Raw genomic sequence first — 24,916 nt, 5'->3', positions numbered from 1 at the left:
TTCAGAACTTGAATTTCTTTGATCTTCAGAACATTCACAGCTTCTGATTCCTGCTTCCATTTAGGACAGCTTCAGAACTTGAATTTCTTTGATCTTCAGAACATTCACAGCTTCTGATTCATGCTTCCATTTAGGACAGCTTCAGAACTTGAGTTTTTTGGATCTTTAGAACATTCACAGCTTCTGATTTCTGCTTCCCTCGGATAGCTTCAGAGCTTTGAATTTCTTCTTACATCACTTCATGCTAGATTGTATCAGAACATTGTTGAATGTACCAGAGCATCATCAAAGCATCTCTACATCCTGAAATGTTACAGAACAAAACTAAACGACAAAAGTCAGCATGAATGAGTTAGAACATAAAATGTGTATCAGAACACAAAATATGTATCAGAGCCATATAAGCCATATAGAATATATCAGATCCAATAGACAATGTATCAGAGCAAATAGACAATGATTTGGATCATATTCTATTATCAGAATTTCTGATCATTCTTCCTTCTTGCTTCTGATTCTGAAGCTTCTTAGCACTCAGCTTGCTTCAAGAATCTAAGAGCTATTTCTGATCATTCTTCCTTCTTGCTTCTGATTCTGATTCTGAAGCTTCCTAGCACTCAGCTTGCTTCAAGAATTCAAGAACTTGATTCATCTTGTTGCTTCTCATGTTGATCTTGAATCTTCGATTCCTGCAACAACACAACTTAAAAAACATAGAACTTGGCAAGTTCTGTTAGTAAAGCAACTGATTAAATCAAATCATTTATCACATATTTCTCCCCCTTTTTGTCATATCATCAAAAACATAAAAGATTCAGATAAAAAACAAAAAGAAACACACAGAAGAAAAAGGATGATTTTCATTGAAGTTCAAACAGACAAGTTCAGAAGTACACGAAGAGAAGGAAGACAAGATGCACAAAACAGATGCAGCAAAAGCAAAAAAACAAAAACAACAAAGACTAAATCTAAGACGACCCTAGCCTTGACAAGATCTTGGTCATCATCTCTTGAACCCCATTGTTGTGCTCATTCTGCTTCTCTATGAAAGCTCTAAACTCAGCATTGACTGAGCTTTGCTCTTCCTGGTTCTTCTGAAGAACTTCCAAAGTCCTTGCAAGACGGGAAGGTTCATCAGAAGAAGCTTCACAGCTTCTATCCACAGGGATGGCATTCTGATTCGTGGCTTCCATAGTTAGATCATTTACAGGATTTTCCTCAACAGGAATGGTTTTATCAACATGATCTTCAGCATCTGCTTCTTGCATAGAAGCATCTCCATAATCTGCAGCTGGAATCTCAGAATCTCCATTCTCAAGTGCCTGAAGAATGGCAGCAAGATTCTTGGGGGCAGAAGGACCTTCAACTTCTGGTGGGTCAACAACTTTTGGAATGACCAAGCTTGGGTCTTCCTTAGAAGGGTTTTCCCTCAGAAAGTCAAAGAAGGTCTTGAAATCCCCGAGCAGAACTGAATATTGAGGTATCCAGACTACAATTTCCCTGCAAAGATTAGCTTCCATTTCAGCAGCAAGTCTTGCTTCTTCCAATTCATCCACAAAGGGCTTCTCCTCAGCAGCAACACAATTTCTGAGAGGATGGTAGTATATATCATTATCACCCTCCAGAAGGTAACCAGGGGCAGCAGCCACTAGTCTTCTCTGTACTCCCATTGCTTCTACTTGAAAATCCTTGCGAAATCTTCTCCAGAGATTTCTTGTAGAAACATCATCCAGACCATTTAGAAATGCATCCTTCAGAAGATCTAGACTGCTGATCACCTCATGTCTGAAAAGTTCCATGAGGGTATAGGGTTCAGGTTCAGGCGGATTGAAGGTGAATTTGTAGTCAGGGTAGAGAAGACAGTAGGGTTTGGATTTTCTGGTAGGTAAGGGATGGGATATAGAAGGTGGAGGTGCGGTGGATGAGGAAGAAGGGATATCTGAGAGAATGATTGATGAGGATGGAATATCAGAAAGAATAGGTATGTAAATGCAAGCTTCTCAAGCATAGTGTGTTTTGATGAAGACAATATGGACATCAAGCTTTTATAAAGGATGTGCAAAAAGAATTTCAAGTATCAAGCAAAAATACATCATTTCAAAGTCTTGAAGAATTTGTGAAGATTCAAGGATCAAGCTAAAATGTCAAAGGTATAAACAATACTCACTTTGACATATAATTGTTCACAAATATATTTTCATGCATATCATAATCATACTACAAAGTGTCATCCCTCAAAAGTTCATTTAAAACCTTTTTTCATAGTTAAAATTCAAAATAAAGGTTTTAGGAACCGGGTTGTCCCTATGGGGGAACCGGTTCCCAGCATTCTCAATTTTCAGCATTCTGTGGTTTACTATGGGGAACCGGGTTGTCCCTATGCAGGAACCGGTTCCCACGCTCAAAATTCAAATTTTCTGCTGTAACGTTCAGCAGGAACCGGGTTGTCCCAGGCAGGAACCGGTTCCTACTGAACCAGTGTGTTTTTTCATTGCATGATCTTATTCAAACGAATTCTTTTTCATACCACTTGATCATTGCATTGTTTCATGGAAAAATAACCATTCAAAGAGGTGTTTAACACACTATAAATTCTACATATTTCAAAATCATTATTCACCTTCTTTATTAACAATTCATACTCATAAATTTCATTATTTCCAAGTGTCCACAAACCAGAATTTTTATATGAAACTTTCTACACACATTTTCATAGAGAATTCTTTCAAAGTTTCATGCATACATTATTGTGAACACTTATATTCAGTTTGAGAATTGTTTATTTGAAGAAGAAGATCAATCCAAGATTGATAGTGCTATACAAACTTCATCTAAATCTCTTGTAAAAATTCAAAGAAAATTATCTCCTTACTATCCAGGATTGTTGGAAGTAAGTGGTGTGTTTGAAGAGGATTGTTCTTCATTCACATTAGTGTTGATTGATCTTAAAGGTGTTAAGAACCTTTGATCACCCTATAGGTTAGATAGTAGGCATAGGCTTGTACAATAATTCTAACTATAGTGAAATCTCTTTCGTGTTTGAAAGGGGACTGGAGTACTCTCGGATTGTGAGGGGAACCAGTATATATCGTTGCGTTCTTTACTTTTCCGCACTTTATTACATTCATCACCATTACCAAAGAAAAGAAAAGAACCTTACAAAACCTTCAAACACTTAACCAAAAATTATTAGAAGTATTCTCATAAAACCGATTAAATTTTTGAAAACCTAATTCACCCCCCCCTCTTAGGCGCAATCTTATACTTACATTTGGCATCAGAGCAAGTTATAGGTAACTTGTTCCTAAAGATCCAGAATGGCTTCCGCAAATCAAAGACCGGTTTTCAGAGATGGTGGCTCTAACAACAAGCCTCCATTGTTTTGTGGTGAATATTTTGACTTTTGGAAAATCCAAATGAAGGCTCATCTAGAAGCACAAGGAGAAGAAGTTTGGGAGGCTGTCCTACAAGGTCCTCATGTTTCTACAACGGTCGTTAATGGTGTTGGATCGGAGAAACCTAAAGCGTCATGGGATGATAATGATAGAAAAAGGGTTCTTGCTGACAAAAAGGCGATCAGTCTTCTTCATGGTGCTCTTAGTATGGATGAATTCTTCCGAATATCAACATGTACAACATCAAAGGAAATTTGGGATACTCTTGTAGAAACTCATGAAGGTACCGCTGAAGTTAAAAGATCAAGGTTGAATACTTTAAGCCAAGAGTACGAACTGTTTAGAATGAAGCCCAGAGAAACTATTCTCGATTTGCAAAAACGATTCGTACATTTGACAAATCACTTGAAGGCACTTGGTAAGACTCTTACTACCGAAGAACTTAATCTTAAAGTGCTCAGATCTTTGACAAGGGAGTGGCAACCAAAAGTGACGGCGATATCCGAAAAGAAGAATTTATCAAAACTTACTTCCGCAACATTATTTGGAAAACTTCAAGAATATGAGACAGAACTTGGAAGATTGGAAAAGCATGAGAACTTAGAGAAGAAATCCAAAGGCATTGCATTAAAAGTAGATTCAATAGAAAGCAAAATGAAAGATGCATCGGATGAAGATGAAAACTTCTTGCTTCTTGTAAAAAGGTTAGGCAAATTTTTTGGTAATAAAAATAATATTGATAATACTAACTATGTCAAAAGAAAGAAATTCTCAAAGCATAAAGATAAAGAAGCATCCACTTCATCACAAGAAGTTACATGCTATGAATGTGGGAAACAAGGACACATAAAGCCGGAATGTCCAAAGCTTTCGAAGAAGAATGTATTCAAAGGCAAAAGGGAGTTCAAAAATAAAAAGGCCTACATAGCATGGGAAGATAATGAAGTAAGTTCCTCATCGGACTCCGATAGTGACGAAAGTGCAAACCTAGCACTAATGGCATCACACCACTCCGACGATGAAGAAGGCGAGGTTAGTTATGATGATTCTCTTTTTGATAATGGTGCGCAAGGTGCAATAGAAGAATTATTAAAAGAATGTAAAATTCTCTATAAAACTATCTCATCTCAAAAGAAAATAATATCATCGTTAGAAGAGAAGGTTAAGATAATTGAAGTAGAACATAAAGATGACAAAGAAAAAATGATTAGTGTTCAAGAAGATAATGTTGCATGCAAGAATTGTGAATCACTTTCCTTCCAAATTGTCCAATTAAAACGTGTTTTAGAAAGATATGAAAAAGGGCAAATTGGATTGGAAAATGATCTTAGCACACAAAGATACTCCAATGATAAGAGCGGACTTGGTTTCTCTAAATTTGATAAACCAACATCCAACAAGACTATCTTTGTCAAGGCTAGTAACCAACCAATTCAAGAGAAAGTGATCAAGCCTAAAGTAATGCAACATTATCCTAAAAGGAAGAACTTTGTTAAGAAGAAATCTTATCCTCCTAGATATAGAAGTAACTTTGAACCTACTTGTTTTTATTGTGGTATTATTGGTCACACACCCAATGCTTGTTATGTAAGGAACTTTAGTGTTCCTAGTGGACATTATGTATGGGTGAAGAAAGGAACTAACTATGATGGACCCAAAGCCATTTGGGTACCTAACAAAACTTAATTTGTTTTGTAGGTATGCTTGAAGACCACTTCAAACCTATGGTATCTAGATAGTGGTTGTTCAAAGCATATGACGGGTGACTTAAACCAATTTTCAGATCTAAAGTTAAAGGCCAAGGGTTTTGTCACTTATGGAGACAACAATAAGGGAAGAATTCTTGGCAAAGGCAAAGTTGGTGCACCACCTTTCACATCCATTGAAGATGTTCTTTATGTTGAAGGACTAAAGCATAATCTTCTAAGCATTAGCCAACTTTGTGACAAAGGCTTCAAGATCAAATTCACTGAGGAAGAATGCTTGATCATCGATGAAGTCACCAATGAGGTAAAACTCAAAGGTACAAGAATTAATAACATTTTTATGATTTCTTTAAATGATTTATCTTTAAAATTAAAATGTCTTTTGGTAAACAATAATGAATCATGGTTATGGCATAAAAGAGCAGCCCATATTCATATGGATCATTTAAATAAGTTAACCAAACATGATCTTGTCATTGGCTTACCTAAGATAAAGTTTGTGCACACAGAAGGTACATTTTGAATGAGTTCCAGTCTGAACAAATCCACGCCATTGAAAATGGGACCTTGAATTACTCCAAGAAAATGGGACGCATTGAGTTTTCTGATGGAGTCCAGCACCTTGCTTTCAATCAGAATGTCTGAAATCATTCTTCCAAAAGGAATAGTCGTTCTTGGAATATGAGGGTACTTCGTCCTTTCGTCTTCTCTTGACTCAAAGATAGAGGTCTTCAGATTCTCAATAAGAATATGAGAGATGTTGATCTCAGTCTTTTTGCCAATGCAGAAAAGAGTGTACTTGTGATCTGGACTGATGTAGGAGGAGGAGAGCATCCTTTTTCTATGGTGAAGGGAACCCAGAATAATCTCAGCCCATACTTTATAAAACGGGCTTAAGGTGCCTGTGTTATTAGAGTCAATTCCAAAAGTCTGAGAGATTTGTTGTTCAACTTTAGACCAATCAACTGATGCATGTCGAAAACCAGACCAACCTTCTTCATCATTCAGATTGTACAGCTTCCTGATGAGCTTTTCAGTGATAACCACTTCATGCCCTAGCACGAATGAAATGATGGCAGTTGGGGTAACCGTTGCATGTACCCAGAAATCCTTCACAAGTTCAGGATAAATTGGACCAACCAATCTATCAAGATACTTAGACCATCCTTGCTCAAAGATTCTTACATCACATTTAAATCCATTTGCTTTTAGGTTGTTGATGTCCACAGCAGATTCACATAGAACTTCCAGTTCTTTCGTGGGTATTAAGCATGTTTTCAATGGAGCATACTCATATTTGCGTAGAAGGATTTGTGTAGAAGTGAGCCTTTCTTTTGAGTTCGATGAACAAGAAGATGAGTTCATGATGATTATGCTTAGAGATCAAATCAAAAAACTAGGGTTTGTAAAAAAAATGCAACGAAGGGGATGCACAAGAGAGAGAGAGAGAGAAAGAGAGAAAAAGAGGGAATGAAGATGAAGCGGGTTATTTAAATGATTTGAAAATAAAGAAATCATTATGCATTTAATGAGAAATGACATTAGGAGAGAGAACACAGTAAATGAAATGATTTAACACAGTTACCTAGGTCGGCGTCTTTTCAACTGCACGCTTTGTACTAACCGTACAGACACGTGTTTACCGTCAGATAATAGATGACAGTTGTAAAATATGAATGGACTTTACGCCTTCTGATTCTGATCACTGCTTCTGATTGTCATTCTTGAGAAATGATCTGGTTCTAATAGGATCATCTTTCTTCCCAAGGATCACATCTTCTGAATGAGCTGAAGCAAGTCTAGGTGATCTTCTGATTGTTGGTTCTTCAGAAATCCTGAGATTCTCTAAAGATGCAGCAACTTGATCTTCTGCTCCATTACTTCTGAGACTGCCAGCTTCTGCAGCTTTGCTTCTTGATTCTTCAACTTCTGATATATCAATATCAAAATCTGCAAAATTCTCAAACTGCTTTGGTTTTTCAAGACCAAGCTTATCATCAAACCTTATATTGATTGATTCTTCTACAATCAATGTTTCAGTATTGTATACTCTGTAGCCTTTAGAGCGTTCAGAATATCCAAGAAGGAAACACTTTTGTGCTTTAGAATCAAACTTACCAAGATGATCTTTAATATTCAGAATAAAACATACACATCCAAAAGGATGGAAATATGAAATTTTGGGCTTTCTGTTCTTCCACAATTCATAAGGAGTCTTATTTAGAATAGGTTTGACAGAGATTATATTCTGAATATAGCATGCAGTGTTAATTGCTTCTGCCCAGAAATGCTTAGCCATATTGGTTTCATTGATCATGGTTCTGGCCATTTCTTGTAGAGTCCTATTCTTTCGCTCTACAACTCCATTTTGCTGTGGAGTTCTGGGGCAAGAGAAATCATGGGCAATACCATTTTCTTTGAAGAACTCCTCAAAGAATCTGTTCTCAAATTCGCCACCATGATCACTTCTGACCTTTATGATTTTGCACTCCTTCTCAGATTGGATCTGAGTGCAGAATTCAAAGAACACTGAATGAGACTCATCCTTGTGTTTCAAGAATTTTACCCACGTCCAGCGGCTATAATCATCAACGATGACTAATCCATATTTCTTCCCTCTGACAGATGCTGTTTTGACTGGGCCAAACAGATCAATGTGTAAGAGTTCTAACGGCCTTGAGGAAGAAACAACATTCTTAGACTTGAATGCAGGTCTGGAGAACTTGCCCTTCTGACATGCTTCACAAAGAGCATCTGATTTGAATTTCAGATTGGGGAGTCCTCTGACCAGATTTAGTTTGTTAATCTGAGAAATCTTTCTCAAACTAGCATTTCCTAATCTTCTGTGCCAGACCCATTGCTCTTCAGAAACAGACATAAGACAAGTCACCTTCTGATTCTTAAGATCCTGAAGATCTGTCTTATAAATGTTGTTCTTTCTCTTGCCTGTAAATAGGATTGAGCCATCCTTCTGACTTACAGCCTTGCAAGACCTTTGATTAAAGATTATGTCATAACCATTGTCACTTAATTGACTTATGGACAATAAGTTATGAGCTAATCCATCTACTAGAAGAACATTAGAAATAGAAGGAGAGTTACCAGACTTTATAGTTCCTGAGCCAATAATTTTGCCCTTCTGATCTCCTCCGAATTTCACTTCTCCAGCAGATTTAAGCACTAGGTCTTGGAACATAGACCTTCTTCCTGTCATGTTTCGCGAGCATCCAGAGTCCAGGTACCATGACATGTTGTGCTTTTCCTTCTTTGCAGCCAAGGATATCTGCAATAAGAATAATTTTTTCCTTAGGTACCCACATCCTCTTGGGTCCTTTCTTGTTAGTTCTCCTCAAGTTCTGATTGAACTTGGGTTTAGAAAAATATTTAGCAGGAGGAACAGTATGATACTTCTTATTCTGAGTTCCATGGTATTTCTTAGGTTGTGTCACATGCTTCTTGGTGTGTGTTATGTGAAAACTTTGTGCATGTGATGTGTGCTTAATATCATGGGAGTGGCCAAATTTAAATTGGTTATACAGAGGCTTGTATGATATTTTCATATCATCCACAGATTCAAGCTTGTATGGGATTTCACCCTCATAACCAATGCCAACTCTCTTGTTCCTAGACACAGCATATATCATAGAAGCTAGCTGACTTCTGCCAATACTTCTAGATAAGAACTTCCTGAAACTTAAATCATATTCTTTCAGAATATGATTCAGACTGGGAGTGGATTTTTCTGAATCAGAAGGAGATCCAACATTATTGGATAATTTTAAAACTTTTTCTTTTAATTCAGAATTTTCCAACTCAAGCTTCTTAGTTTCAAATTCAAATTGCTTTTTCAGCTTTTTGTATTTGATACTAAGATGAGCTTTTAATTCAAGAAGCTCTGTTAGACTGGAAACTAACTCTTCTCTAGATAGTTCAGAAAATACCTCTTCAAAATCTGATTCTGATGTAGATTCTGATCCATCATCTTCTGTCGCCATCAGCGCAAAGTTTGCCTGCTCTCCTTCAGAGTCTGATCCTGATTCTGATTCAGAATCATCCCATGTTGCCATAAGACCTTTCTTCTTATGAAACTTCTTCTTGGGATTCTCCTTCTGAAGTTTTGGACACTCGTTCTTGTAATGTCCAGGCTCATTGCACTCATAGCAGACAACCTTCTTCTTGTCAGATCTTCTGTCACCAGAAGATTCTCCTCGTTCAAATCTCTTTGAACTTCTGAAGCCTCTGAACTTCCTTTGCTTGCTCTTCCAGAGTTGGTTTACCCTTCTGGAGATCATGGACAGTTCATCTTCTTCTTCAGATTCTGATTCTTCAGGATCTTCTTCTCTAGCCTGAAAAGCGTTAGTGCATTTTTTAACATTAGATTTTAATGCAATAGACTTACCTTTCTTCTGAGGCTCGTTTGCGTCCAGCTCTATTTCATGGCTTCTCAAGGCACTGATAAGATCTTCCAAAGAAACTTCATTCAGATTCTTGGCAATCTTGAATGCTGTTACCATTGGACCCCATCTTCTGGGTAAGCTTCTGATAATCTTCTTTACATGATCAGCCTTGGTGTAGCCTTTATCCAGAACTCTCAATCCAGCAGTTAGAGTTTGAAATCTTGAGAACATCTTCTCAATATCTTCATCATCCTCCATCTTGAAGGCTTCATATTTCTGGATTAGAGCAAGAGCTTTAGTCTCCTTGACTTGAGCATTTCCTTCATGAGTCATTTTCAAGGACTCATATATGTCATGGGCCGTTTCCCTGTTAGATATCTTCTCATACTCAGCATGAGAGATAGCATTCAGCAAAACAGTCCTGCATTTGTGATGATTCTTGAAATCTTTCTTTTGATCATCATTCATTTCGCTTCTCGTGAGCCTTACACCAGTAGCTTTAACGGGATGTTTGTAACCATCCAACAGAAGATCCCATAGATCAGCATCTAGACCAAGAAAGTAACTTTCCAGTTTATCTTTCCAGTATTCAAAGTTTTCACCATCAAATACTGGTGGTCTAGTATAAACATTGTTACCATTGTATTGCTCAGCAGAGCCAGATGTAGATGCAGCTGGATTTGTTGGAACTTCACCAGCCATCTTTTACTGAAGCGTTTTTCTCTTCCTGAATCTTTTCTAAACACGGTTAAGTACTTGCACCTTAGAACCGGCGCTCTGATGCCAATTGAAGGATAGAAAAACACTTATAAAGGGGGGGTTTGAATAAGTGTAGTCTAAAAACTTGAATGTTAAAAACAATATGCACAGTTATTTTTATCCTGGTTCGTTGTTAACTAAACTACTCCAGTCCACCCCCACGGAGTGATTTACCCCACCTGAGGATTTAATCCACTAATCGCAACAGATTACAATGGTTTTCCACTTAGTCCGCGACTAAGTCTTCTAGAGTATCCTGATCACAACCTGATCACTCCAGGAACAAATGCTTAGACACAAGCTAAGACTTTCTTAGAGTATCCTGACCACCACGTGATCACTCTAATTACAACTGCTTAGACACAAGCTAAGACTTCCTAGAGTATTCTGATCAACACTTGATCACTCTAGTTACTTACAAATTAATGTAATCAATTCTAAGAGTATTACAAATGCTTCTGAAAAGCTATAATCACAACAGTGATATTTCTCTTAACGTTTAAGCTTAATCTCACTAATATATTACAACAGCAATGTAGTGAGCTTTGATGAAGATGAAGTTTCTGAGCTTTGAGTTTGAACAGCGTTTCAGCAAGTTAATTGTTAGCAAATCGTCCACCTTGCTTCTCATCAGAACTTCATATTTATAGGCGTTTGAGAAGATGACCGTTGAGCGCATTTAATGCTTTGCGTATTCTGTACAGCTTTGCATTTAATGTTTCACGCTTTTGTCAACTACCTCGAGCCTTGTTCACGCTGTGCCTACTGACGTTGCCTTTAATAGCTTCCAACGTTCCTTTTGTCAGTCAGCGTAGCCTGCCACTTGTACTTTCTTCTGATCTAATGTTTGTGAATATAATATTTGAATATCATCAGAGTCAAACAGCTTGGTGCATAGCATCTTCTTGTCTTCTGGCCTTGAAGTGCTTCTGAGCGTGATACCATGAGAACTTCAGTGCTTCTGCTTCTGATCTCAAGTTCTTCTGATGCTTCCATAGACCCATGTTCTGATTCTGCCTTGACCATCTTCTGATGTCTTGCCAGACCATGTTCTGATGTTGCATGCTGAACCTTCTGAGACAAAGCTTCTGAGCGCTGATTTGTGCATACTCTTTATATATTTCCTGAAATGGAAATTGCAATGTATTAGAGTACCACATTATCTCACATAAAATTCATATCCTTGTTATCATCAAAACTAAGAATATTGATCAGAACAAATCTTGTTCTAACAGACTTATGATCTGGAGTTGACTTGTAACGATGTGGCTTGTCCATATTTTGTTTCAGAGTCCTTAAAGTTAGAACCTTGCTTTCCAGATATTTAGGCAGCAGCAAATCTGAAAATGAGTTCTTCCTTTGTTGAAGGCACTTCTGATTCTTGAAACTTTGGCTCCTGATCTTCAGTACATCCTTGAGTCTGATATTCATATGCTTGACTTGACCTCTGATGTAAATGATCTGTATTCAGAATCTTCGACTTTATCTTCAGAGATAAAAGCACCAGCTTTTCTGATGGACAAATCTCAGCTTCTAATTTATGCTTGAAAGCTCGATCTTGCATGCTGATTTCTGATGTTGGAGTACTGACTCTGACTTTGACTCCTTATGATTACTTGTGACTTTTGAAGCAGCAGCTTGTTGAGAAGTGCACAGTAACTTCTTCTGATGATCATTCAGCAACAAATAGTATTTCTGAGTTGCCTTGCTTATTTCTGATGATTCTTTGCGGACAACAATCTAGAATCTCCATGAACATAATATCTAAACACTCAAGAAAACTACTAGAAACTAAATTATTACATACATAATATATGTGTTGTTATCGTCAAAACATAGAGACTTATTGCCTGAACAAATACTGTTCTTACAATTATCGGGGTGCACCATATCTATTTGTAAACAATAAGAAAAAAAATTATAAAATTGTTGTAAAAAATAGAACAGACATGTTTCGGAGATGTACATTCGAAAGTGTTCATCTTCAACACGTTCCGGAGTTGTACCTGCGGAAGCAACGTTACTTTTTTTTACAAAAGTTTGATGATTAATGTGAGCAATGTAATGAACAAAGTTGAAATTTTACCTGAAATTCAATTTTCTCTTGCTCCCTTTGATTTGTTGCACGAAAAAGTTGGAGTTTTGGAGTGAAAATGATATTGATGATGTAGGTTTTTTTAGGTTTGTGAAGGTGAGTGTAGAAGAAGAAAAACAACAATGGGAAATGATTATGCTGGTTTAAAATATAGCAGAAGCTTCCGGAGTTATATCTACGAAAGAGTTTGGCGCTAAGACGTTCCGGATATGCATCTACGGAAATTTCCTTGAACTGAATTATTCTAAAGTTTTTCCCAACCGTTACCAGTTTAAAATACTTTTGTAGATGTAGCTCCGGAAAAAACCAAATTTTGGCCAAAAAAGGTGCGTCCGTATATGTATCTCCGGAAACAGGGGGCATAAATTGAATTGTGCTAGGTGCCTAAGAGTATCAAGGGTTGGATTAAGAAATTGCCTGAAAAAATAGAAGGATTCAGTAGAAGGAATTGAATGATTTTGGTTTGGAGGATTTTAGAGGGTTTGCTTTTATTCATAACACACATGTTTGGTTTGGGTGATTTTGTTAGTTACCATTTTGTCCAATTTGTAATGCAAATTTTTTTTAGAAAATGGCAATAATAAAAATTTGGTCAATCTTCTAGTAAAGGATAGATAGTAGAAAGGAGAATAGTAGATGTGTATAAACACACATGTCTAATTGTGTGTAGATGCCTGATAAAGTTAAAATCATTGTTTATGGGTGGTTAAAAGCTAAGAAAAAGGATTTTAACTTTTCTAATGGTGATTTAGTTCAGCAACATGCATATGTTTTTATGTAAATTTCCTTGATTGGTTCTCTTATTCTTGTATTCTCTCTTATGCATGATGTCGTGTACTTAAGCAAATTCAAACAATTTTCAGTAAGCCTATTACAACTTAAAAGTGAACGAGGGAACAAACGAACAGCTTTTATTTAACTTGTTCTCTTTGGAGGTGATTAACCGCAGCTAATATTTAAATAAAATCTAGCTGTAAGTGAACGGTGTTGATCATAGCCAACCTTATATATCAATGAGATAGGAGTGGAAGAAAAACATATAAGCTAGAGACAAAGGTGTAAGCTTAGCATTAATGCCACACCTCAAAAATAGGCTGTTACTATATAACAAGATATTCAATTAATTGACAGTTGATACCATAGACAAACACCATCTACTGCATGATCAAGTAAATACAGGCCTTCTAATATAACTACAATTTTTAGGAGCATCTAAGAAACAACTTCTCATGATACCCATGAGTAGAACCTTGAACCAATCTAGAAAGTGGCAGTCCAGGTAACCCAGTTATAAGATTTCGTAACAGGATAGAAGCCTATCGATGTCCCTGAGCTCGCTGCATGTCATATGCACCCCAAGCAGCAGGTCCGGGTCCGGGTGCATACTGTTGAAAATTCTCCACACCAGGCTGTACCTGAAATTTCCCGGTAGAAGTATTAGTATGTAAGTTGTAACAACATATCCAAATCGACATAAATGTGGAAAATGAACAATACATGTATAGTCAAATTCATTTAGGATTGTAAATGAACTAATCAAATACAATTATGGTAGTAAATGAACAAAGTTATTTTCAAGCTATGCAATACAATCTGTCATCTACGCATAACAAATTGACCAATTTAAACAGACCAGTTTGAGACTCGCGTCAAACATGGTGTTCTGGAGGTTATATATCAATGGCAAATTATGGAGGTCAACCAAAAATCCACCATATATATGTGGTATGGTGACCAATGGCGGATATAATAAGCATTATAACCATAATGCCATGGAGACAAACTGACAACACTAAAACAGGTGGAAGTCAAGCAAATAACAACCTCTATCTGAATTTTGCACAAAGCTTCCATTTCCATATACAGAAAAAAAGTTCAAGATCAAACTTAAATATTCCAATATTTATATTAAGAGGAAAACCAGATAAAAATAGCCCAGGTTTATCACCAATGAAAATAAAGAGGAAAAATCCTTATTTACAAAGGACCGGTCGGTTTACACCTGAACACCACATTTCTTAAAAAATTCCAATGCTTCCTTGGCCAATCCAAAAACCCCGAATTAACTAACACCCAGTATCCCTCAATATCATCTGTCACAATTTTGTAATTGGTGTCTGTCTATTTAATAGCAGCTCCCTTTGTAACAAAATATAAGCACAATTAACCACTTACGCAGTTCTTAAGATAATTATTTATTCACATTTATTCTTCCTTAATCTCATTTAAAAGTTTAACTCCATTGTCTAAATTACCCCTCATCTCATTTTATTGCAGAAAAGAGTTACTAATTATGAAGGGCGTCTTTGGTATATATCGTTAAATAGCGTGAAAATAATCAATTTGTGCTTGTATTTTGTTATAACTTATATGTGCCAAATATTATTTGTATCTCATTATGGAGGGAGTACCATTAGGGGTGTGCATGGTTGGTTATTTTCAAAAACCAAACCATAACCATTTAAAAGGTTTGGATTTATAACCATAACCACATTTTAATCAAAATTGGTTATATAACCGGTTATAAATTTGGTTATGATTATATAACCGGTTTTTAAAAAATATTCAGTTTTGAAAAATATTTTTTTCAGATTTTTTTTTTTTTGAAAAAAAAATTATTTTGACAATTAAAATATTTGGATAATAACCTGATTATAACCGAATTCAAAATAATTTAACTGGTTAATAACCATTTAATTATATTTGGATTATATTAATGGATAACCAAACCATTAATAACTAAACCGGTTAATAACCATTCAATTATATCCGGATATTTAAAAGTGGTTTAGATTTGGTTATGGATTTGGGCATCACAACCGGATATTTTGCACACCCCTAAGTACCATAATAAAACCAGTTGTAGTTTGTAATTATTCCAGAATTCCTTGATTTCACACAATTAAACTAGCTGCTATAGTTTGAAACTCAGTTTAATTACCGAATTGCAACTTATTCTTCTTGGATTACCCATCCAGACCCTACCTCTTCTATTGTACTCAGGCCCACTCCCAACAATATCCCCTCCTAAATAAGCAACCATGACCGCAAGGTTAAAACCTGGAAATTGAGCTGTGATGATTTCAAGATACAACTGTGTACTTGCTCAACTCGCTTCCCCAACTGGATAATAGGCCGTATTACCAAAAAAATTGGCTGGGAAACAAACTCGATTCTGCTTGTAAGTCTGTAGCTTCAACTTCAACCGAATATGCCCTAGAACCCAGCACCTCAGATTTTTTCATTTTGAGGATTTGGAGTGGGTATATATGTATACATTATTCGCTTTACCTCTTTGGCTTTTACAACTAAAGCACCTCGTTATGACCCCACATCTTTACAGAAAGGTTTAGAGAAAGTAAGGGTAAAATGGGCAATTGATGCTACAGTAAGGGTAAATTAGGAAATTGATGATTTGGGTATTAACTTAACCTAATGGGCAAGGCCCAACATAATTGGAGAGGAAATTAGAACGTGGGGCATAGTAGAGCCCGACTCAGATCCAGGTCAGATCCGATAGGAATGGCATACTCGAAGTCAGCCCTTGCTGCCATCTCAGGTGCATGCTCTACCTCTGTTGCAGCAATCTCTGAATCGTACAGCGTCTCATCAACAATCTATTTCGGTGAGTTTGTTGTGGCCTCTGAAAATTTCAAGGGCCCGAATGTTGTTCCCTCCACGAACCCTTCTAGTGAAGTCGATGAAGCAGCCCAAACCAAAGGCTCAAGACCCAAACAAGAGGGAAGTAAATCTTGAGGAGAAGCAAAGAATTGGAATAAAAATGCAGAATTTTTCTTCATCACAGAAAATAAGTCAGGTGATGCAAATCTTCTTATTTATCCTCCTGAGTTGCCGAATAAAGTAATAAACTGCATCAAGAGTACTGATCTAGTGATATGGACTGATAAAGGCTTGGATCTATTGGGAGCATTTGTTGATGATCAGGGAATTGCTTCTCCAGACTCTGCTATTTTGGATTGTTCCTATCTTAATTCTAGTCAACATTGGGCTGCCCTTATTGAGGATGAATATAATAAGGAAACAAAAATGACATCAGTACTACTATCTTCTTTCTGTACAAATATCTTCTCAAAGATGGAAAGATTTGGTTTGGTCAGAGTTCTAGAAGTTGTAGAAGAGACAGCTACAAATACATTGGATTCTTCTAATAAGCTCTCTTATTTTTTAGTTCAAAGTTATGATTGCTATAATAGTGGCCTCTCTAAATTTGGAAGAATTTAACAATTTTCTACCTGAGTACAGTGGGGTTGAGACTATTCAGGTGGCTCAATATTTTGCAGTTAGCTTGGCAAGCTACTGACAGTGGGAACCTGGGCTCTCCGAAAGTTGTTCACGTCACAACCACACAGTCAGTTTAGGAGACTGTATCTAAAGCTCAAATTTGAGGACAAATCTATTTTTCAATAGTGTGGCAGTGATAGGACACCTAGACACATTCTAGAAGATTGTAGAAATAGACGGAATAAAGAGTTAGTTTGCGCCCTCCATGATTCTAGTGGATTTTCTGTCATAAAGAGAGTGCATGGGAGTGAGGAAGGGTGTTCAGAAATATAGTTGAGAAGTTGGTTAGGAGAGTTTCCCTGAGGTAGGAGTGTATTGCTCTGGTCAAGAGTTCTTGAACTCTAATCTATCCTTTCATTCATTTTCGCAATTGTAGAGCTCTTGAGCTCATCATTTTCATTCAACAATATACAGTTTCGTTACTACCTTGATTTTAGCGGTTCTATCACTTACATCCTCCTGTGTGCATGAAATTTGTATTTGTACCCACACGATCAATGATTGGCTATCCGGTATACACAATTGAATTAATTACTCATCAAAATGATAGTTGAAGCAGATCACTGGTGGATATCAAATGTATATTCTAGGCGATCCATATCAAGAAATTAACCTCAATCCTATTGAGTTCACTAAAGTATCATATGAATATTACTCCATCTCTATACATGAGTACTTTGGACAAATTATGGGTTTTACTATTACATAGACGGGCCACTCCTCCCAATTCAACCGAAGTACTAAACAATTCAAGATTTTCTAAAAAACCTAAATGGAAGTGATTTAATTGAGAAATAAAAAGCAATAGTAATTCTATAATCAGGGCAGGTCCATTTAGTTTCTCAGCTCAGATCAAATACGTATTATAAAATCAACAATGCTCAAGAAAATACATTTTAAATATAACAAATGTTACCTGGTTCATGCCATAATAGGACGGGTAAGGATTTCCAGGATTTGCAGCATATCCGGTCTCTGCATTTCCATAATTTGCATTATACCCTGGACCTACAAATAAAATCAAAGCAGAAGACAGCAAACAAGTTTAAAACATTAATAGTCTAAAAAATTCTTGATTTTCAGAGAAAGAGGCAAGATGTAGTCAATTGATCAACAGAAATTCCACATGGCAAATAGAAATACACACACAAGCCCAATTTTATACCTGGATTCCCAGCGGCAGTGGCAGCAACAGCAGAAGCACGTGCTCTTTTCTCTGCATTTGCAATCTCCGCACGAAGCTTCTCCATCTCCCGAGCCATGGCAATTAATTTCTTCTCCATCACTTGACCATGTTCATAGTTTTCCGTGAATCCTTTCTTCTCATACTCAATAGCAGCTCTAAAGGGGAAGAAGCAACAAAAAATAAAAAGTGTTAACATATTCCGCAGGGCTCACCTAACCTACACGCCTAACATTCAAAACATAATTTGAAATCACAAATATATGCATTTTATACGCTTACATGCTATACAACAAGCCATGAAAATGATTTCAACTTAAATGATGTGTAATATCTTCCCACCGAATTTATAATAGGACTAAAACATTACCAAAGTATTATTTGACCCATATAATATAACTATCTCAATTGATGATTGTTAAAAGGCTTTGCACGTATATTGTCAGTTTCGATGTACAGAATCAGTATTCAGTAATCAGTCCACAAATCAATGACTAGTACATAATTCAAAAAAAAATCATAATTAATCATAATCGTATGCAGCATATATAAATTGCATTCACAATGTAAAGGCTTAAATTGCAAGACAATGCCAACAATTTTATGAATCAACACAACTTCAATTTCGGTCCCATAAATCATATTTGTATGCCATTTTCCACAATATCAAAGATCACAACATAATTACAATCAAACACAACCATAGTCTATAACATTGAACACTAGTACTGGTACTACCTTGCACATTGCAATTCTTGTTTCATAGCATCAACATCAGCCCTCAAAGCCGGCATCCGTTTCAAATCAGCCGTCATCTTGGCCAAATCCTGCGACATAGCCTGCACCTGTCCAGACAAATCCTGTCTAACAGCAGTAAGCTCCTTAACATCCCCATGAATCTGTTGAAGCTCCGCCCTAGCCGCCTCAGCTCCACGAAGCTCCGCTTCCAACTGACCTGCCCTCTCATACATTTCCCTCATCCTCACCTCAGTATCAGCCCTAAGAGAATCCTTAAAGTGCGCCATCCTCTGCAGCTCATGCTGAGCAGCCTCCAGCTCCTGTTTCAAGGCCACGTGAGTCGCAGCGAATCGTTGATTGTCGCCCAATAGACCCTGAATCTCGCCGTGTTGCACGGCGAGACGCTCCTCGATGACGGCGGCAGGGTGGAGGTGGAGAGGACGGTGGCCTAACCCTAGTTGGGATTCACGGAAGTCTTCTAGAAGGGATGGATGTGGAGGATGACCTCCTCCTCCTCCTCGCATGGAAAAGATTGGATCGCGGATGGGTGGAGATATGGCGGCGTGAGGTGGCGGAGGAGGATGAGGGTGGCCGCGGTTTCTATTTGACATGGTTTGAAGATCGATGAGAATAGAGAAGTGAAATTGTGGTTTTAGGTTTTGAAAATGCGAGCGAATGAACTAAGAAGCTGGGTTGAGGAATGTGAAACTACGTTTTGGAGAATGTGAATAATGAAGCGTGGAGGTCGAACTATGGTTGTTGACGGAGGAAACTGCCGCACTCAATCACGACTCTCGAGTATTCTATCTCGGAGATGTCTTTTTTAACAAACTACGGCTTAAGTCCAAAAAAAAAAAAACTACAACTTTAATGAAACTACTAATTTTAATCGGATCCGCCACTAAAAACGGTTCAAAAAGCACCGGCACTTCATCATATAGGGTGAAGTTTGTGCTCACCAATAATATCTTTGATTTGTCAAAGAACAGTGACACAATCAATAATACCAATTTCTCCCTCTTCTATTGCTTTGGCCATAATGACCGAATCAATATTAAGTTCAACTCTCTGAATATTTAGTAATTTAGTGAGCTTTAGACCTTCCAGCACACCCCAAAATTTAGCAAGCATTGCACTGCAATTTCCGAGATACTTGGAGAACCCTCCTTTCCAAACTCCTCTATAATCCCTAATAATCCCCCACAAACCAGCTTAACTGCTGTTTTTACTCGCATCATCTGTATTAAGTTTCATCGTGCCCCCAATAGGAGGATTCCACCTCATGAACTTGCTACCATCCTTCACAACACTAATCTTCTTAAATGCTTCTAAAACTTGCTTATAGTTTTTATGTCTTCTCAAAATATGGCAAATAGGATCCCCTTTCCTCTCAAACTGAACATCATGCTCTTCCAGGTTACGCCAAGACCACAACTGATGACACATAATAATCCTCATTTCCAGCACTACAGTAATTTAAATTGATATGGATCCAGCTTCTCATGTCAGCTGTAAAGAATTATCCTCTAATCTCACAAGGGACTAAACTGCTCCAAACCTGAGAACACTTAGGACAGTCACGCACAGCATGTATCGTAGTTTCACACGCATTGCCACATAATTTGCAACTAGCACTTCCAATCCCTTTTCTGCTCTTACTACAGTTAGTCAGAATTCGATCATGTTTGAGAAGCCACAAAAAGCTTTTACACCTCTCCGGACTAGCCGCCTTCCAAATCATCATTCAATCGCCATCTTCCCGATTTTCCTTAAAGCCATCCAACTCTTGGTACATAGATTTCACCGAGAACTTTCTGTCACCCGCACCTACAAAACAGGAAAATTCAGAATAAGAGTTGCTACTAGCACTCTTAAATTATTCTTTTCCTCCTATTTTTACTTTATTTTAATTTTTTTTAACAAAACACACTAAAAGAAATTTGGATACAATACAATTGGCATCCTTTATAAACGAAACTAAAATAAATGGAATAACTTCTTTATAGACTCTCATGGAGTGAAAAATTGCTACTGAAAATTCTAAAATATTCTTTGAAGATGCATTTTCGAAAACACCCCAAAAAATAGGGATTTTGGTTAATTCGGAGATGCGTCTCCGAAAAACACCAAAAAAATTAGGATTTTGATTAATTCGGATATGCATATGAGAAAAAAAACCCAAAAAATTTAAAAAATTGGAATATTAATTAATTCGGATATCTTAAAATTGATATAATTTATAAGTTATGAATAATAATAATAATAATAATAATAATAAAAATAATAATAATAATAATAATAATAATAATAATAATAATAATAATGATACTGTTCACATCTCTATTCTAATTCTAATTATGAATTAAAAAATAAAACTCATAAAAAATTTCTTTATTTTTTGATAAATTTCATATTAATAATTACTAAAATTATAGCTAATACACAACAATTTTGATTATATAAAAATAAATACATTAATAATTAGTTAACAAAAATTTAAAATAAAAGAGATCAAGGAAGAATAAAATTATTTACTATTTTATTTATATTTTAATATAAATTTTGAATTACTAAGTTTTTCAAAATAATAAATAAAAATCACAAATATAAAAATTATTTTAATAACTAATTATGATAAAATATCATTTATATAAAATTGTTTTGGAAATTTTGTTTATAAAATGAATTTTTTTAACTATAAAATTGTTTTTCAAAATTAGTTTACGAAATGACTTCTTTTATGTATCATAAAAAATAAAAAATAAATAGTAAATAAATATCTTTATTATTATTATTTTTAATTTTATATATATAAATTAAGGTGTTGATTTAAATATTTATTAGGCTAATATTATTATTATATCTTGATTACAATGATATATATTTAATAATATATTTTAATTAATATAATTAATTATACAATTAATTGTATTGATTCACTTTGATTTTAATTTTTTAATAAGTATTGAGTTCTTTCGGATATGCATATCTGAAAAATTCCAAGACCAAAAATTAGAATTTTTCAGATATGCATCTCCGAAGAACCACTATTTCCCAAAAAAAAAAGTCTCTTCGGAAGTGTATCTCCGAAGTCACATTTTTTCTATAAAAAAAGTGTCTTCGGATATTCACTTCTCAAATAACCCTTTTTTTTCAAAAAAAAAAAGTCTTCGAAGATGCACTTCTGAAATATAGGGATATTTTGGGGTTTTCAACACGGGTTGCTAAGAAGCTATGGAGGTCTATAAAGAAATTGTCAATAAATGAAGACATGAAAAATCCTAACATATTGAAAGTCCCTCATTAAACCATGAATTTGTTTGATCAGAGTAAAGCCTTTTGTATCTTTAGTTGGTTTGTTGTTGACAACTTGAACCACCCCAAGGAATCAATACAAACTTCCCCGTTAGCACTCCCAATGTTCTTAGCAAGTTTTAAACCCTCTGCAACTCCCCACAATTCAGCACAAAAGGCGCTACAATTCTCCACATTCTTAGCATAACCCTTTAAACAAACAACATTCTTGTCCCTAATGAGACCTCCACACCCGGGACCAGTTACTACACTACTAGCTCCATCAGAATTGATCTTATGTCATCCATCCGTCGGTGTTTCCCACACGATCTCCATCGGCCTATTAACCCCACCAATGATAATTTTGTGACTAGCTTGAATCCTTATATAATTCTCAATCAAACGAGATATTGTTATGCTTGGGAATTGTGGGTGATTATAGTTCTCAAGGTGCACTTCTTTATTTCTCCACTCCCACAAACTATGACACCCTATTGCCCAAGAGCTACTCAAATTCCTGGATTGATTGATATTCAAGCTAATCAAATATTTTTCATCCATTGAGAAAAAAATCATGTTTAATGATAATAGGCACGGTTTCACTCCAAAGATGTTTGACTTCATCGCAATATGAAAAAACATGCATGGTGGTCTCACAAACACTTTTACAAAAGTTGCATCTAGTCCCTCTCACCTCTTTCATTCTTTTATGGTAATTAGTAAGCAATCTATCATGTCGAATGAGCCAAATAAACGTCTTGACTCTCTCTTGAACATATAGCTTCCATATGCTTCTCCAAACTGTTTCGTTACTCTTATGTTCGTTATCTGTCAAGCTTTGATAATACTACTTAACCATTATTCCCTCAGACCATTTTATTGCACCACTACTTCATCCTTCCCGAAGTCACTACTAGGAGGAGTTAGGGTTTTAATCTTATGCAACACCTGGTCCAGAAGCCACCGATCTAATGCTTTCCTGTTCAAATCACCATTATCACCGACAAGATCTTTAAGCTTTAAGTGTTGAAGCTCTAGCGGAATATGCAACACCATATTCTTAATGTTGACACCTACATTTGTTAGCTCCTTGATTTTAGAGTTGGCAGAATCTTGTTAAAACATGGTGCTTAAAAGATGTTAACCAAGTTGTCATGACATCTTTATTTCTTGTTACAAATGGGCCTCAATGCTTGAATTATCCACGTGATTTAGAGCCCATAAGGAGTCCATTGGCCAAATATTATTATTTTTGTGATATTACTTTATTTATATGAGATTTTATTCATTAAAATCCAAATAAAATCAAATATAATCATGAAATAATCATATGAGAGATATATCAAGCTTTTTCTTGATTTAATTAGATCATATCTCATCCAATGGCCATGATCAAAAGCAAAATGTGCATGAAATAGCATGGTGTCTTATTTTAGAAAGATTTAATATGAATCTTTTTTCAATCTCCATGTCACCAAATGATTCAATCTCAAACCAGGTCTCAACCCTAATTCATTCTCATATATACCAAACACATTCAACATAAGGGTTCACGAGTTGGCAGCCCCCAAGAACACTTCCAAACTTTCAAAAAGATACATAAAGCTAGGGCACGATCAAAGAGCTTTCTCAGCAAGCTTCAACGAGTTCCGAGTGTCCACTCATTCCTCTGAGGTTCCGAGGAGTCTATCCAAGCATTCACACGATCATTAAGCACCCCAAAATCGCCTCATTCGATTGCACCGGTTTGCCCATCTTTCCAAATCTCAATCTTTTAATGCATGCCATTTAAATGAATTCCAAACACATATATATGTTCATAATCATGTTTAGGATCGTTTAGAACAATTATTATGAAGTGTTGGTGCAGGAACGACAAATCACCATTATTGAAGCTTCCAGCTTCAACGCCCGTGTTCTCGCAGTTGCAGGCCTCGTCCATCAAAAATAATAGCGCTAATGAATTCGTCATGGCCGAATTAGGTGGACTGGGTGATTTCATGTTTCGTTTAACGTCTATATATGAGTGTTAATTTTTTAGGACGTTTGCTACGAAACCCCGTACCAGAAATCGTAGCTAATTTGTGATGAAATCTATAGCAAATTTGAGTTTGTGGTTGAAGAAGATGAAGACCCACGCAGGGGGCCCACGAGCAACGCGTGGAGAGTTGTAAATGGCCAGTCAACCAGTTTCAAACCACTCACTTGTTCCTATTGGTTTGCGTGTGCATACTGGACCCCACTTTGACCAGGGCCTTTTGACTTTCCCAGTTATCAGTTGGTTTCATATTTATATGTTTTTGGTTAATGGATCAACAGTAAATGCGTTTGGCTTGTATGGTCTTGCAGGTACCCAGATAGCTTCCAGATCCTGGGTTCGAACCCAGGCTTTGCACTATGTATTTTTTGTGTTATGTGGTATACGGATCCAACGCTGCTGCCCCATGAATGGCCACGACGAGTCCTCATGCAAGAGCCGTTGGATCTCCCCAGCGCCAGATCTGATGTCCCTGGAAGTTCAGTCTATTATAGACCACCAAGACCTCGCCGCACCAGATTTCCAACGTCCCCCACTCTTTTTCTTTTCTATTTTCTTTACCTATTTTTCATAATTTTCCATTTAATTAACCATTAATCATTTAATTAATCACTAATAATTAATTAGGGTTAGATAATGAACAATTAGGATTAGCTCTAATTAGGTTTAGTTTTTAATTGATTAATTTGACTTAAGCATTTAATTAATTAGATAATTATTTAATTAGGCTTTTTTTTTTCAATTTTAGTTAACTAGAATTGGGTTTAGTTAATTTAATTAATTGGTACATAAATTAGGTTAATTAATTTAGACAATTAGGTTAAGCTAATTAGGGTTTTAATTAACTTCAAACTCGGACGCTTTTTCACCGACTTTCAACTTTCTTTCGACCTTATTCGTATCCCGATTAATTGTTTTCGCGCTTATTATTGTAACTGTTTCCCGGTTGTAATTATTTTTTCCACGCGCTTTCCATATATTATGTATCTGCTCATGGGATGTAATAGTG

At 36.2% G+C, this 24,916-nt stretch overlaps 1 protein-coding gene across 1 annotated transcript; it reads right to left on the bottom strand.

The window, feature by feature from the left end:
- Nucleotides 1-13,397: 13,397 nt before the first annotated feature.
- On the bottom strand, nucleotides 13,398-19,526 carry LOC131594939 (protein FLX-like 1). Its single transcript, XM_058867136.1, has 4 exons — nucleotides 18,576-19,526; nucleotides 17,820-17,995; nucleotides 17,571-17,662; nucleotides 13,398-13,767 (listed from the first exon to the last, which is right to left on the bottom strand). Exons 1-4 carry the CDS (start codon nucleotides 19,184-19,186, stop codon nucleotides 13,669-13,671), a joined length of 978 nt encoding a protein of 325 aa, XP_058723119.1. The 5' UTR covers nucleotides 19,187-19,526; the 3' UTR covers nucleotides 13,398-13,668.
- Between the last annotated feature and the right edge of the window lie 5,390 nt (nucleotides 19,527-24,916).

This window comes from Vicia villosa, linkage group LG4, assembly GCF_029867415.1.
Source record: "Vicia villosa cultivar HV-30 ecotype Madison, WI linkage group LG4, Vvil1.0, whole genome shotgun sequence".
NCBI classification, from domain to species: Eukaryota; Viridiplantae; Streptophyta; class Magnoliopsida; order Fabales; family Fabaceae; genus Vicia; species Vicia villosa.
The sequence above is the reverse complement of the archived record's forward strand: the minus strand, read 5'-3'. Positions and strand labels throughout refer to the sequence as shown.